Source organism: Aspergillus fischeri, genomic scaffold (assembly GCF_000149645.3).
Source record: "Aspergillus fischeri NRRL 181 1099437636249 genomic scaffold, whole genome shotgun sequence".
NCBI lineage: Eukaryota > Fungi > Ascomycota > Eurotiomycetes > Eurotiales > Aspergillaceae > Aspergillus > Aspergillus fischeri.
The window spans coordinates 566,230-582,472 of NW_001509770.1; the positions used below are offsets into that span (position 1 = coordinate 566,230).

The 16,243-nt window shown below is 48.1% G+C and overlaps 5 protein-coding genes and 1 non-coding gene across 6 annotated transcripts, besides 1 other annotated feature; 3 read left to right on the forward strand and 3 right to left on the reverse strand.

Annotated features, from left to right (window-relative positions):
• Positions 1-754: 754 nt before the first annotated feature.
• On the forward strand, positions 755-1,963 carry NFIA_009310 (starch binding domain protein; the record flags this gene model as incomplete). Its single annotated transcript, XM_001264148.1, has 2 exons — positions 755-853; positions 917-1,963. The coding sequence occupies 2 exons, from the start codon at positions 755-757 to the stop codon at positions 1,961-1,963; spliced, it is 1,146 nt and encodes a 381-aa protein (XP_001264149.1).
• A 1,515-nt stretch (positions 1,964-3,478) lies between these two features.
• On the reverse strand, positions 3,479-3,698 carry NFIA_009320 (uncharacterized protein; the record flags this gene model as incomplete). Its single annotated transcript, XM_001264149.1, has 2 exons — positions 3,479-3,501; positions 3,551-3,698. The coding sequence occupies 2 exons, from the start codon at positions 3,696-3,698 to the stop codon at positions 3,479-3,481; spliced, it is 171 nt and encodes a 56-aa protein (XP_001264150.1).
• A 2,217-nt stretch (positions 3,699-5,915) lies between these two features.
• Positions 5,916-6,033, forward strand: NFIA_009330. The gene has a single exon. It is a non-coding gene; the product is annotated as a tRNA-Pro (tRNA).
• A 115-nt stretch (positions 6,034-6,148) lies between these two features.
• Positions 6,149-6,169: a microsatellite.
• A 187-nt stretch (positions 6,170-6,356) lies between these two features.
• glr1 (glutathione-disulfide reductase GLR1) lies at positions 6,357-8,150 on the reverse strand (the record flags this gene model as incomplete). The annotated part of the gene is made up of 3 exons (XM_001264150.1): positions 6,357-6,790; positions 6,851-7,683; positions 7,753-8,150. 3 exons carry the CDS (start codon positions 8,148-8,150, stop codon positions 6,357-6,359), a joined length of 1,665 nt encoding a protein of 554 aa, XP_001264151.1.
• Positions 8,151-8,993: 843 nt separating this feature from the next.
• pbs2 (mitogen-activated protein kinase kinase PBS2) lies at positions 8,994-11,027 on the reverse strand (the record flags this gene model as incomplete). The annotated part of the gene is made up of 2 exons (XM_001264151.1): positions 8,994-9,395; positions 9,459-11,027. The coding sequence occupies 2 exons, from the start codon at positions 11,025-11,027 to the stop codon at positions 8,994-8,996; spliced, it is 1,971 nt and encodes a 656-aa protein (XP_001264152.1).
• A 3,071-nt stretch (positions 11,028-14,098) lies between these two features.
• NFIA_009360 (Auxin Efflux Carrier superfamily) lies at positions 14,099-16,035 on the forward strand (the record flags this gene model as incomplete). The annotated part of the gene is made up of 4 exons (XM_001264152.1): positions 14,099-14,387; positions 14,445-14,611; positions 14,668-15,911; positions 15,963-16,035. 4 exons carry the CDS (start codon positions 14,099-14,101, stop codon positions 16,033-16,035), a joined length of 1,773 nt encoding a protein of 590 aa, XP_001264153.1.
• Positions 16,036-16,243: the final 208 nt, after the last annotated feature.

Below are 16,243 nucleotides of genomic sequence, written 5' to 3' on the forward strand. Positions count from 1 at the left end.
AAGGATTCGTGCTGGGCTACGAACCATCCAACTGAGGTACAATACCTCCTATAACTTGACCCTATAAACTGCTTTTCCCGGGGATTCTTGCACACGGACAGTTGTCGGGCGTTTGGCTGGTTTGGGGGACCTTTTGTGCACAACTCAACCGGGACGTACTTTAGCCCGAGCACAGCGGGTATCTCATGCCTGGAATATGTCCTAATATGTTGTGGACGACTGGCAGCGCGGGTGTAATCAATAAATTGCATTTCCCCGGACTTTCTTGCGCTCGGGCAGTTGTCGGACATTTGGCTCGCTTAGGGAACCTGGGCATCGTGGCGTCTCATGCCTGGCACATGTTCAATATGCTTTGGATAACTGACAGCGCGGGCTTAACGACAAGTTACGTTCCCCAGATTTCCTTGCGCTCGGGCAGTTGTCGGGAATTGGACTGGCTGGACTAACATCTCAGTGACAAAGTGTGAACATCCACGATTTTTTATGCTCTTCTGTGGCCATAGAATAGATTAATGTGGCTTGTCAAGGAAAGCCTGTAAGAGCAAAATAACATTTCTCTTGCAACCGTTTTGGCAAATGCAGACAACACCAAGTGGCATGACTTTGCTTCAGAAATGCATATAACAGTGAAAGAGCACATTCCTCTAGGTTTATTCATGCTATTATCGCACAATTTCTTCCCCTCTTTTAGTTCTTCAAATTTTCCCCAAACCAATATAATTGACCATTCCTCGTCCTATCACTACATATAACAATGATTTTCTCCATTTTGGTGGCTGCGGGCTGTTTCGCGTCGGCTTATGGACATGGATATCTGACTATCCCTGCGAGTCGTACCCGTCTTGGGTTCGAGGTAAGGGTGCAGGGTAATTCCCTTCTCCTTACATAATGTTGATGATTATTTTATGTATTCTAGGCTGGTATTGATACGTGCCCCGAATGTTCTATCTTGGAACCAGTTACAGCCTGGCCTGACCTTGAGGAAGCTCAAGTTGGCCGGAGTGGGCCATGTGGCTACAATGCCCGTGTTAGCGTTGACTACAACCAGCCCAGTGATCACTGGGGTAATGAACCGGTGGTAACTTATACTTCTGGGGAAGTTGTTGAGGTTCAATGGTGTGTTGATGCGAATGGCGACCACGGTGGCATGTTCACCTACGGTATTTGCCAGAACCAAACCCTGGTTGATAAATTCCTAACTCCAGGCTACCTCCCAACCCATGGTGAAAAGCAAGCTGCAGAGGACTGTTTCCTGGAGGGTGAGCTCAAATGCACAGATGTCTCTGGCCAGACATGTGGGTACAACCCGGATTGTACAGAGGGAGCAGCCTGCTGGAGAAATGATTGGTTCACATGTAATGCCTTCCAGGCTAATACTGCCCGAGCCTGTCAGGGAGTTGATGGGGCGCCACTGAACTCCTGCAAGACAACTATTGCCGGTGGTTATACCGTAACCAAGCGGATCAAAATCCCGAACTACTCCTCCAACCATACCTTGCTCCGCTTCAGATGGAACTCTTTCCAGACTGCACAGGTCTACCTTCACTGCGCCGACATTGCGATTTCTGGGTCTGGAAGTACTACAACCTCCACGACGACAAGTACCACTTCTACTTCCACGTCCACGTCAACTTGCACCGCTACAGCTAGCCTTATCCCCGTCACATTCAATGAATTGGTGACCACGACCTACGGAGAGAACGTTTTTATCACTGGGTCAATCAGCCAGTTGGGCTCTTGGTCCACCGATAACGCGGTGGCGCTGTCCGCCAGCCGGTACACCACCTCGAACCCGCTGTGGATCACGACGATCAATCTCCCAGCAGGGACGACTTTCCAATACAAGTTCATTAAGAAGGAGACTGACGGGAGCGTCATCTGGGAGAGCGACCCCAACCGCAGCTACACTGTTCCTACCGGATGCTCAGGTACTACCGCCACAGCAACTGCTAGCTGGCGGTAGATTTAGGATGGGACATGGTAAATGCAGTATTGACTTCCTTCTCATTTGCTGCTCGCAGCCTTTTCATCTCCCGATCCAGGAGAAGGACTCTATGCGTGATAGGTTAATATTCTCTGCTCTATCTAAATGGAGACTTTCGTGGAATCCAGCTTCTTCAAGGAGAAACAAGTGCATGCACTTCTATTGCTAGCGGATATTCAAGCCATTAATATGAATATATCACCAAACAGTTCTTGCGTAGTATCTTCCTACTGGAATTAATCTTGCTTTTCTCTAGTTTAAATATGTGTACCCACCAGCTGCAGTGGGTAGATACAGTACAGCCAAATCAGTCAATACTCGAGGGTAGCAATTGAATCGTTCCTAGACAGTATAGGACCACCCCGTGTTTGTGATAATATTACGCCGGGCAAAATTGGGACTTTTACCATTAGCTTCAGGCACTAAATTCCCCTCCGCATCCAGTGATTCTGGCGGCACTAACAGCCTCAGTAGATCCTTATCAATACGGGCCACCGTCTTGGTCCAGCCAGGCACTTCCTCGGAGTGAAAGGCGGCCATGCGTCTCCGTCTTCTTCACGATACACATGCTCCCGATTCCTCCGCAGACCGAGACCCAAATTCCAATTGACTGCCTCCTGTAATTCCTCAACAATGGAAGCGACGATCGCATAACGAAGCGGATCAGGATCTCCCGGGTCTGGTATGTCCCGTAGCTTCCAGTCCCGCCGATAGAAGAACTATTCCGTCTCCCACACCACCAGCTCGTAATGATCAGCAAGGTGGAGCTCATAGAGCCGGTAAATCAATCGCACGGGCGTGTCCGCCTGCGCCAGATTGAATAGCGCGGAGATTGTGGATAGAGTTAAAATGAGATGTGATGATACCCGTATCGTTCTTGGTATCTTCGATAAGCTCGCAGAGAGAAAATCGAGCAGGAATTGGGAAGAATCAAGACGGATAGGGGATGAACATGCGCAGGAGCGTGAGCAAGGGATACTTGTTCTGATGTTTGAGTCGGATGAGGCTACCAGGTAGTCGGAGGGGTGGGTGTGCGAAGCAAAGCCACGTTTGAAAACGAGCCCACAGAGATATTGAAGAGCGCAAGGTGGAATAACAGATTACAGTCACAATCTTGTGATGCAGAATAGTAGTCGGACTGAGGCCAGTGAGGCACCGGCCTTTTCTGGAGTGTTCACTGTATTAGGTAGTGACACAGCAGGGCATGCCGACTCAGAGGTCTCATCGGCAGACATAGCCGTCGTTGCGCTCCTTTGAAAATGATACTCTACCATAAACAATTGCACCAGTAGGCAATACAGAGCGGGAAAACATAATTTTGCAGTTACCTTACGTACAAAAATCTAGCCTTAAAGTACTACCCTTCATAATATACTGAATTTCCATCTTTTGTTGATTTACCTCACCTGCTGCAAACTACAGTAGAAAGTGGGTATATAATAGACTACTGACTGCTCTTGATAAGTTATAGATATTGTGAGCAATCATACAAGATCACCCAAAGGGTCCAGTATTCCCTAGCATTGGATCAGCATGCATACGTTTTAATTCTTCTCGCTTACTTACTTGTATAAAGTAGGCAGGAATTATGCATGTTCTCCTGGCCATTCTCCACCCAGCCTGTAAGGACGAAATGGCTAAGAGTGCTCATCCCATGCTTGGAAGATGTTCCCAGTTCATGGTCCTTGCCATATTCAGCGGCCATTCGACCCATTATGATTAATACATTTGTTGAGGTCGTCTACAGTTCCTAATTAGTATGGTATCCGATAGCGAGTATCGTCTATAGCGACAGAGCATTATTATTCCAACACCAGCTAACAACACAGGAAGTCCTACAGGTCAACTGTGTGCTGAATATCATAACATTCCTAATCAGCATCGCGACAGAGGTATGGAATCTAACAGCATCCTTAAGACTGCAGAAACAGAAGATAACATTGCGTGGCTAGAGGGACTATTAACACAATAATTTCTTAGAGATAGTGCCAGCTTACCTTGCCAGAGACACAGGAGTCCAACATCTTCTTCACCTAGTGATTATTAGTACTAGCTGACTTGAGAAGCTCCCCAATGATGTTCATGCTCATGCTAACAGCATGGACAACACAGGTGCTGCTAATAGAGTGACTGAAAGAAAGCTGAGAGCTGATAACATCTATAAAGAGCAAAACACAACCTTAGGAGTATTTATCTCGCATAAGATGGTTTGGAATGGGTGTGTAGGAAAACTTGAGGTGGATGTAGCCGGGAAGTCATTGGGCAGCTACATACTGGTGCGATCATGCAGGGTACCTTTTGATATCAACTTGCCATAATACTCAATTCCCAACCTGTCAGCCTGCACCTAACATGTAAAGCTTTGAGACATGGTCAAGAAAGGAGGGCATACCATAAACGTGTTCTTTTCAGTCTTGGACAACCTGATGAGGGTATTGAAAGGGAACCATTTGCCTTTATCTCGGAAATTATTAGAATAGATGCAAGAGTAGAAGAGGAAGAGAGATCTGACTACTCATGATGGATTGATGCTAGTATTGAGACTATAATCATACAGTGTTAATTCTAGGTAAATGTCGCTTTGAGTGATCAGTGTCCCTGGCAAGCAGCATATGCTACCAAGTTATAGTGCTCTGGCATTACATAAAGTAGAAGATGAATGATTGTAACCTCAGTATTAAAAAGGGTGAGATATGTAGATTGAAAGGATGATGCAGACAAGGGTAGGCTGTCAGATGGATGACAAGATTAGATGAATAGCACCCATCCATAATGCAAGCTCTAGTTTCAGGGTTGGCGAAGTCTACGGCAGTCTAAACGGCAAAATTAACAAAGATATACAATCTCAGGTGGCTCTCCTAGTTCTGCAATAATACATCTTTCTTATCTCTACATAAAAACTGAACTCAGTCCGGAGAAGGATTATATATGCATGTTATAAGTTGACTCTAATGTTCCATGGCAATACCACAGCCTCTAGTCAACGAAGGACCAGCCTCATGGAGGATATAATAATGCCGTGTAGCCCCTAGGTCAACACTAAAAGAGTCAACAGTTTCCTATGGCAATAACATTCATTTATGTGCAGTGAGATCTGGAAGATACTTGCATGCCAACATCGTCTCCAGACAGAAAGACTCCCTCTTGCAGACTATATCAGACATCATTAGCTAAGGTTGAGTCTGCATCTGCCCATAGTCTCACCAGTTATGTAGCATAAGGAGAGCACTAAGCTTAAGCTAAGCCTAGGTGATACTACTGACGCATTTAATCTGCATGGCTCCCTTTAGCTGGGATTATAGGTTTCTGTCTCGTTACTTATCTCTTTAAACTCCATAAGGTGGAGAAAGAATCCTTAGGGTTAGGTATTATGTGAGAACAATAAGGATACTTATAATAATACTAAATAGGAAGAAGTAGAGTGTAGTAGGATGGTGAGAGAGTAACTAGTGTCGTGGTGTCATTAAGCCAGGCTCTGTTATCTGCCAAACTTCTCATGCCCACAATAGATATAAACTCATGAGCATGCAATTAGAATTAAGCTTTTCAAATTAAGTATAAGAGGTGGTACATCCTTAATGATCTTTCTAGTTAAAGCTTTTATTTAATTCACAGCTTCCAAGGACTTTGAACTGGCGAAAAATATTCATACAGAGCTCTTTTGAGAGCTGAGGCTTACATCTTGCGGTGCTCAACCCCAGAGGATGAACTATACCACTAGATATTCAAGCAATTCTATGGTAATATCAAGATTAATAAGAGTAATAATATACCTAAAAATAATATAGACACATCTAGGCAAACTAATCTAATTCTAATGAATGTTTCTAGAGTATAAGTGATGTTAGAATGAGATTAGTTTGCCTAGATGTGCCTATACCATTTTTAGGTATCTTATTATTCTTATTGATCTTGATATTACCATAGAATTGCCCAAATGGTCCAGAGGTACGATTCATCCTTCGGGGTTGAGCACCGTAAGGTGTATGCTTCGGCTCTCAAAAGAGCTCTGTATGGATGAGACCCGCGTTCGAGTCGCGGTTTGGGCCCTTCCCTTTTTGGACAACTTTTTTTGTCCCCTCGCTCCTTCCTTGTTGGGGTTGGGTTTGTTTGTTGATGTCGGCCCTCCTCACCTTTTTTATCGTATTAATATAATTAATATATAATAAATAAATAAATAAATAATATCTATTGTATGTATGTAGGAGAGGATGAGCTGTTTTCTCTTTGTTTTTCTCTCTTTACTTATTGATCGAATAATGGGCAGTTGTCTTTAAACAATCGAGGTTCTGACAAATACCGCCCGAATATACTCTGTATATCCATGTACAATGTCTATTGTATTCACTGTCTAGAACTAACTCACTAGAATCTACCGCATGGTCACCAACTCCTCTGCACTGGTCGGGTGGATAGCAACACAGCTATCAAAGTCCTTCTTGGTAGCACCCATCTTGATCGCGACACCGAAACCCTGCAGCATCTCGCCCACGCCGAGACCCAGAATGTGCAGACCGACCACCTTCTCCTCGGGACCGACACACACAATCTTGAACTCGGTCGGGTTCTTCTTCTTCTCCTCTGCCGGGAGCACGTCGTAGTACATCGCGGTGAATTTGGTATAATAAACCTTGACCTTGTCGTCACCGTAGCGTTGGCGGGCTTGCGGCTCGGTCAGACCGATGGTGCCGACTTCGGGGTGCGCAAAGACCACGGTGGGAATATTCTCGTAGGACAGTTTAGCGGATTTGAGGGCCGGGGGGCCGAAGAGACGGCTGCCGAGTTGGCGACCGGCTGCAATGGCCACTACACGAAGCGAAAGTCTTAGTCAAGTTCAATAGAGGAACAAAGGAGAAAGTAACGTACCTGGTGTGAGTTCCGCAACGCCAGTGACATCGCCGAGAGCATAAACACCATCCGCCGAGGTGTTCTGGTACTGGTCGACAACGATGTGGCCACTTTCGTTGAGCTTCACGCCGGGGACCTCGAGATGCAGATCCTCGACCTCGGGCTGACGACCGATAGCCCACAGCAGCTCGTTGAATTCCTCCTCCGACCCGTCATTGCCAATCAGCTTGAGCACCTTGTCCTTGCCCTTGCCGTCCTTCACCAGCTGCACCTCCTTGAACCCGCCGTGCTTCTTGTGCATGCGCACGCCGGTCGCCTCGTACCGCTCCGTCATCGTCTTCTGAATCATAGGGTCGAACTTGCGCAGCATCGTCTCACCCCGAATGAACATGTGGGTCTCCACGCCGACGGCAGCCATGACACCAGCCAGCTCGACGGCAATGTAACCCGCACCCACGACAGCAACCTTGGGCGGGAGCTCCTCGATCTCAAAGAACCCGTCGCTAGTGATACCATGCTCGGCACCCTTGACAGGGGGAATGGTGGGCCGGCCACCGGTCGCGATGAGAATGTGAGGCGCCGAGTACCGCGCCTTTGCGCCGTCACTGAGCGTAACCTCGATGACCTTGGGCTCGACGAACCGAGCGCGGCCGTGCACGAGGTCGATGCCTTCCTTGCCCCAGTTTCTCTCGTAGGCACCGTTCAGACGTTTGACGACGGCGTCGCGGGTTTCCTTGAATTGACGGTAGTTGATCTTGACGTCCTTGGGGATGTCGTAGCCGTAGTGCTCGCCGACGTGGAGAGCTTCGTTGACGGAAGCGAAATTCCAGGTCATCTTCTTGGGGACACAGCTGCAGACCCTTCAGTTAGCATCTCCCACACTTCCCTGGGCCGTACGGGGAGCAAGGCACAGAACATACCCGACGTTGACGCAAGTACCACCAGCCCGTCCACTTTCCACAATCAGCGTCTTTGCACCGTACCAGCCAGCGGCACGCCGTGCGCTACCGCTACCACCACTACCACCACCCAAAACAATATAGTCATACTGCTGAACGTCCGTAGGAGCCATGTTGCTGGAGTCCGCTGCAACCGCAGTCGATGAAAAGTGTCGAGAGAGAGAGGCGAGACGGGGCGCTGTCTTGGAAATCAGAGTGGGAGAATCCAGTTTTCGAGTCGCAGATTTGGTTCGTCGATCTGCAACTGTAGAGATGACTCGAGCAGACTGAACGATAGTTGATGAACGGATCAGTTGCGGCACGCGAGGTTTGAATGCTTGAGCTGGAAGCAGAATGTGGAGCGAGGAGCGGGAGAGCATGGAGGGTCCGGTTTTTTCTGTTTTTTATTGACCCCTCTGCAGGTGGTGGATGTCGAATGAGGGGGAGAAAGAAGGGAAGGAGGATGGATTATTGGAGGGGCAGAAGCTAGCTAGAGTAATCAAGAGCTAAAACGGACGCTCCCAGGATTGAAGCTGGCGGGGAACCCGGATGATGTGGTGGATGACGGAGAATACGGATTGCTGACGCACAAGAAGTCAGCAGAGTAGAGTAGTAGGCAGTGAAATCAGATTACCGTCCACAACGACCAATTGCCTCTCAATGGCTATCTTATAAGATCGACGGGCGCTTTCCGAGTTTTTGATCTCCCGAAGATGAACGCCGACTTCGCCGATATGTACTGGTTTTAGCGTTCTAGGCTGGAGATTTGGTCATCGCAGCCACACGTGACGCGATTGATTGCTAAGCGTTTGGTGATGAACGGCACAGAAATGACAAATCCTTTGGAGTCAAGAAGGACATGAGATATATGAGGTTGTCCTATTTTGGGAGATGATCTAACCCGAAATAAGGGTATGGAAACGTTATGTATTTATTTACATGAGAGACAATAAGAATTCAAGCTGCCGGTACTTTACATTTCGGAATCCATCACACATAAGTAAAGTTTTGCAGTACGTAGATGTGAGTTCGAAGAGAAACAACAGCATCAATGATGAAAATTGCAGGTTGAAGGAATGGAGAACTGCCCAGACGGCGCCAGCGCCAACAAGTCCTCCGTTCATGCACTCGCTCGGTCCAACAGGAAATAGAAGATAGAGAATGGGGATTATTGAGAAGAATGAAATGTTCAGGTGTTATAAGAGATGAGCTGACGGATTGTCCTAAGAAAGTGACGGTAGCGAGGAGGGATCATCAAGCAGAGGGCTACCGGGCACTGCATCCAGGGCCACTGCATGCAATGCAGGTTTCTCTGCCTCTTGTAGGTGTCCCCGTTGGCGACGTTCAATTCGCTCCTTGACCCATTCCGCCACTTCCTCATCCTCGGTCGCAGTACTCGTATCGGGCCCGCCAGGTTGGCCGTCAGACGAAGCGGCGGATGTTGCCTCGGTACCATTCGACTCCGTCGGGGGCTGCATCAAGGGAGCAAGCCAGGGATGTCTGAGTAAGGTACTATATGAAGGACGCTTGCTGGGAGTTTTATCCAAACAAGCGCGGACGAATGCATGCGCCTCTTCCGAATATCCTTGCTCCGGTAATGTTGGCGGATCCCCATGCACGATAGCCTTGAAATGACATTAGAAAGTGTTCGATCATGCAAATTAACTGAGAAAGGGATTAAAACTCACATGCAACTGGCTGAAAATGTTGTTAAAAGTTTCCGGAGGATATGGATAGCGACCGATAGCGCATTCGATGATGGTCAGGCCCAAACTCCAGATGTCGCTCTGCACACTATAAGTTCCACCACCAGTCGCGCCTGACTGCTGCACGCCGCCTCCTGCAATACGTTCCGGTGCCATATAACTCTGGCAGCCAATATTTGTCTTCGCGATACTGGCGACCAAATTGCCGCTCACACCGAAATCGCAAATCTTGATTTGACCTCGAGAATTGACAAGAATATTGGTAGGCTTCACGTCCCGATGAATGATGTTATGATCGTCTTTGAGGGTCTTCAATCCCATAACGGTGGATAATGCGACCTTTCGGAGAATGTTTTCGGGTACGCCGTCCTTGTAGAGTTTATCGATAGAGCCTCCGTCCATATATTCCACACACATATAGACCGCACCCTCCTGAAAGAATGCGCCGTAGAAGTCGATAATGAATGGCGAAACGCAACGGTGCAAAATATCCAACTCCATGATGATCTGGGCAAACTTGTTTTCATCCAGCTCCAAGCGAATCTCCTTCATCGCCATAATGTAACCGGAAAGATTGTCCTGGGGCTTAGCCGCGGAAGTGCTATCCGGGGTCGAGTTCTCAGTTGGGCGACTAACGATGCCGCGAAGCCCCATACCAGGTTTGCGCATATGGGGCCGGCTATGTCGAACTTTGTAGACCGTTCCGTAGTTGCCCTTACCTAGCTCATCCAGTCGCTCAACCTCATCTAACGAGATGCTGAAACTATGTCCGGACGAGAATTCGACGCCGCCACCGTGCAGGATCGCCTTGTTTTTGAAATTCAGAGTCCCTGCCTTGGTGTCAATGTACTCAGAATATTTGCTGAATGCCGACCCTCCAGATGCGTCCGAAGATCCATCGCCAGGCGAGCTGGTTCCAGAACCAGTCGCAGGGCCAGTGGCATCTGACAGTTTCAACCCTGGCTTCATTCTTTTTGCGGCCAGGCTGCCGGTTTTCGGCGAAGGCGAATGAGAACCTGCAGTAGCTCCCGGCACTGAGGGCGAAGACGCCCAATTTTTACCATGAGGGCGCGCTGTCGGGGGAAGACGCCCGGCAAGTGCACCTCCCATGGGAGGCGATGGCCCTCCTACCGGACTTGGCGAAGCGGAAATGCTTGGTCTGGACGAAGGGATCGTTCCGGTAGAGACAGCATGAGGTAAATACGGGGGAGCACCCTGTCTGGAGAGGGAGAAGGCCTTCATCTTGGCCAGGATGTCCTGATTCAAACCGCCCGGCTGTGCGCCACTCATGGAGGCGTGCGGCCGTGTCGGCGTCCCTACACCACGCCGAGCCGCATTGATTTGGCCCAAATGAGTAGACGAAGCACTTATCCCCGATGTCATATCCTGGTCCGGCCGAAGGGATGGTACCGAAGTAAGAGACGGAGGAGCAGTGACAGAGGGGGAAAGGTCATCGTCGGTTGTGTTGTCGGATCGGTTGTCAATATCGACTTGAGCGGAGGGAACCTCTGCGACCGATTCTTGCTCTGGGCCCACTGTAGCCGCGCTCATCGTGGAGTGGATGGGAAAGTGGGTGCCGTTTCGAGTACTTTTTTTCGAACGGGATACGGACAACCCAGGACGGCGATCATGAAAGGAGGGAAGGTGGAGAATCCAGAATGAGCTAGTTTTCTGAGAAAGCGATAGATCGAAGTTTTTGTAAATGTACACTGCTGCTGTCACAAGAATTAGATATCTGACGTGAAAGAGCCTGCGGGGTCTAGTGAACAGTGGCAGTTTGCCTCAACGCGGGGCAAGAATCGTACCGAAAACAAGGCTGGATAGATGAAACTCAAGTAGTGTGAATTACTTGCAAAGTCTCCCGGTGCCTTGAGAAGATGCCAGAGAGGGGAAGGCCGGGTAATTGTATGAACGGATTAGATTTCCAGGGTATCGAAAGAGGGGAGGAGTTTTGAGATAAAAGATGGAGATCCAGGGAATTATGCCTGGGGCAAGTGTGGCAGCCAAGGAAACTGGGAAGTCTTGGCTGTGGATGGTCGAGAAATTTCCAGCTGTTCAAGGATTGATCAAGGAATGAGCACGTTCTGTTCGAACCTGGGTTGAGTTGAGAGATGGCGGAATGCCATTTAATTATGATAGTGGAATAAGATATTAGTAGTAGAGTAGTGGAAGTAGTCATCTCCAACCATCAACCATATAATCGCATACTCGGGTCGACGAGATACGTATACTATGGCCGGGGGATGCGTTTCTCTCGTTGGTGCGTTGGCGGGAAGAAAAACCAGCCAATGGTTGGCCTCAGGCGCTCAAGGGTGTCGCCTTAGCAAGGTGGACGAGGCAGCAATATTATTTGTTTGTTATCGATGTAGAGAGGTATTACTATCAACGACTCAATTTGGCCACTGATTCACTACTATGTCTAACCTGCAAAGGTCCTAGACCGACCTCTTGCATAGTCTTGATTCTCTACAGACGAGATTCCACCAGGAAACGGTAGAAGAAGCACAGGCTGCATTGAACCGAACTATCCGACTTTACCATCGGGACACGGAACTGCGAGTCCAGATCTATGGCTAACACCCATGGAGTAAATTCAATTTGACAAATTAGGTGCCTTCGTTTCTGTCCAGTCAAACTATGATGTTATCATTAATTTAATAGCTCTAATAGTACCTAAAGCTCTCATTATTGTTGCTGAATAACCAGCTTGTGTTGTAGTAGCGCAGGTTTGATCTTGTTTTCTGGAGAACTGGTAACCCCACACTACGTCAGACTCAGGCCTCCTAAGTTATTAGTTCATCAACTTCATCCTCACCCTCTCAGGTGTTAGCTTGGAGAATATACCTTAGGTATTAAACTCTGTTCTTCCTGTCATTCACTATCACCTCACCAGATGCTGTATACTGTGCTACGTTGTATCTGCTATCTGTCCATTCCCGATAAATCCTTGTCCCGAATCCTTCAGACTTCTCCGTAGTCCGTAAGGTACCTACCTAGGAAGGGTATCGATGATTGATCAAACGGAGCTGTCATTGGCGGGCTTTCCTGGCTATGTTGCCGATCGGTTGAGGTCCTCCCGTTGTGGCGCTGCTGTGGATGGTGCAATGCATGAGTGTTTGGCTTGATATGATTATGATCAGCCAATCGTACTGTCTGGATCGGAATGGAGGCAAAGTCCGTTGTGATTGTTTGCTTAATATTATCCATATTTGTTCCTGGGCTCTCCCACCATGATTCAGATATAGACACCAAAGCAAGCCGTTACCTGTCATATGCATCAGATGAAGTCATATAATGTCGGATAATGATAGTACGGAGTAACCAAATAATGCAATGCGCGTGGCTTGGGAGCAGTCTGACCGAGAGAACTGGTCGGCGGTTCTTCTTGACAAACAATTTAGGTATCAAAGTATCAAATTTCGGTTCCATTCTTTACTCTTTTTGAGTCAGGTGCGGCCCAATCGAGTGTGCCACCAAATGACCACAGTTGAGGATAGTAATGACTTTAATATCCCTCCGTGCTGCTGCCTTCAGACAATCGGAACTGTTTAAGGTATCTGCAGGGATCCAAGATGTGTGCTGATCATGACGTGATAGAGATAAAGATCCCTATGACTGTCCAAGTGAATGACTGTAGTGCTGTATATTACTGATGACTTCAAAGTGACTTGCAGTATCTAGATATGAATAGGACGACCTTTTAAAATTGCTTGCTCTCTCGGCGTGGTGGTGAGAGAATGAGGATGGACCTATGTGTTCTTGTACAACATGCCAAGACCGTTCACCTGTAAGTAGAAAGGGACTCGATGGGCACCTGTCTGTAGATTCGCACATCAAACCGGAAAGGTGATGCTCAAGTGAAATAAGTACCTGTGGGGTACAGCTGATAGAGAAGTACCCTATTAGAAAAGTACCAAGGTACGTAGGTTGACTGTTTGATGGAGAGCCAAAGTAAGATAAGGGATAAAGCCAATCAAATACTCTGTGCTGAAGAATGTGCCATTGTAGTGCTTCCTTTGGATTCTTGGCACATTTTTTGCGTCAGAATTGGCGTTTTTGGCTGATCAAGTCTACGAGAACAAGAAGCTTCAAAACAGGTGTTAAACCAGCTGGCAGCTTTTAGAAGTCGCACAAAGGATTAGGTAGTGATTATATCATCACTATCTCAGCCGGTCGCCTGAACTGTTTCATTATTGACGTGTCCTGAAACAGCTTTGTATTATCGTTATTCGACCTTCCTTCGAACTATCTAAATTGTTCTCTACCTTCTTGGCGCTAAGACTCCTGGGCGATTCGCCGTCTCACACTGCCATATCCAACACTGCCACTTGAGCTTTCCATCCCGTCTAGTCTCATTCTCATCTTCAATATCCCACTGTCACTACAACTTTGTATAATATTTTTCACCTGATCCCGCTTTCTCACGCTGAAATTTCACCTTTTCCCAATCCCTGTTTAGCTCGAAAGGCGAACCCGACCGTCGCTCACTTTCCGAGCACCAGCCCCAACCTTAAATAATAGGCGGATCTCTCATCTACGACATCACCTTCGGCGCTCCGCCACTGAACATCCTTCGCTCATCCTCTCCGCCGGGTGATTCTGATCAATAACTTCTCCGTTCCATGGCCATTCTTACGTCTCCTAAATCGTTTCAGAATGTCAATGCCTTGGTCCCTCGCCAGTTCATGACTCAAATGCCATCGGGGATCATAAATGCTGGGTTGCTTCAGGATGGCGGCCATTCGAGCCATCCATCATTCTTCCACCTCGTCCTCCTGGTTTTCGAAGCTGTGTTGGAGGTAGTATGTGTCAGCTTGCCGGGTTACATAGTTGCCCGACAGGGCATGTTCGACGCAGAAGCTCAGAAGTTGGTCGCTAACCTCAACGTCATGCTGTTTACCCCATGTCTGAGTATGTAGCTTTTTGTTGTTGCCTCCAGTGGATGATCTTGAAGCTAATATGGCGCAGTCTTCATCAAACTTGGTTCTCAACTGACGGCGGAGAAAATCACTGATCTTGCCATTATCCCGTTTATCTTCATCGTTCAGACCTTCGTCTCTTATTCATGTGCTTGGGTTATATCGCGATGTTTCCGCTTCAAAAAACGACAGGCCAATTTTGTGGCGGCAATGGCTGTACGTATTCCAAAATCTTTTCACCGCATTCCCTATCTAATCTCCTTTATTAACAGGTCTTCGGTAACTCGAACTCCCTACCTATTTCCCTCGTCATGTCGCTCTCGCAGACCCTAAAAGGCCTTCACTGGAGCAAAGTCCCTAATGACAACGATGACGAAGTGGCGGCCCGTGGAATTCTATACCTACTCATATTTCAGCAATTAGGTCAGCTCGTGCGCTGGAGTTGGGGCTATCGTGTTCTTCTTGCCCCGAAGGAACGATACCTGGAAGAGGCAGATAGGGAAGACGGTGTGACCCGAATTGAGCAAGGGCAGGAACGATACGGCGACAACCCGAACCAAACCGACCCAGATGAGCCACTTATCAGAACTCGAAGCTCTGATAGCCTTACCCACCATGCAGCGGGCTCTTCCGGTGACACGGATGAGTTCAGGTCCGGTGAACAGACCCCCGTGACAGCTCAGACATATTCCTATACGAAGCTGCCCACTCATGGCCAAGTAAACCATGAATCAGACCACCACCCTTCCCTGATCGGGCCTCCTCCCAGCGGACCATTCCTTCCGCGCCAGAGTACTGGAGGCCACATCCTATTGTTTCCGAGTGTTGAGTTGTCGCATGAAGGTCACCAGCACCAAAAGGGATCGTTCACACGAGTCAAGCAGTATCTGGGGCAACGCCGTAGTCGCATGACAAGCTGTATCGCGAGCGGCTGGGAGAAGAGCACAAACGCAGTGTACAATCGACTTCCGAGCCCTATACAGAAGCCCTTGTCTGTTTGTGCTCGCGGTATCAAGACGTTTCTCCGTGGCCTATGGGACTTCATGAACCCTCCGCTGTGGGCTATGCTTGTGTCGATTATCGTGGCATCCGTGCCGTCCCTACAGCACTTGTTCTTCGACGAGGATACATTCGTGAACAATTCGGTCACCAGAGCTATCAACCAGAATGCTCAAGTTGCTGTACCCTTGATCCTGGTCGTCCTAGGAGCCAACCTCGCACGAAACACTTTGTCCCAAGAAGCGCTCGAAGACATGGGGCATCCCAAGGAAGAGAAGAAACTCATTATTGCCTCGCTCGTGGCACGCATGCTGCTCCCAACCTTGATTATGGCACCTCTCCTTGCTCTGCTCGCTAAACACGTCCCTATCAGTATCTTGGGCGATCCGATCTTCATAATCGTCTGCTTCTTGCTTACTGGAGCTCCGTCCGCTCTGCAACTGGCACAGATTTGCCAGATCAATAATGTATACGTCTCTGCCATGTCGAAGCTTCTGTTCCAGAGCTATGTTGTTTGGTAAGTTACTTGCATGCTCAAGCTCAGGGTCCAGACACTAACAGATCCTAGGATTCTCCCTTCCACTCTCATACTTGTCATGTGTGCGTTGGAGGTCGTTGAGTGGGCTTCCGCTTCTACCTAAATGGGCTTTATGATTACGATCAGTGTAGTTTTATGGGTTATTCTTACTGCGTGGTGTATAGTGTTGTAATTTGTTTATTTCTTTCTTCCGATGTCTTATTATCGACATGTGGTCAATGACTGGTTTTGTCTGATTACGCAGAATGGGAAATGGACAGGTGATACCGGTATCGGATGGCTAGGTAGATTTCTAGTAAACTTCATCAAAA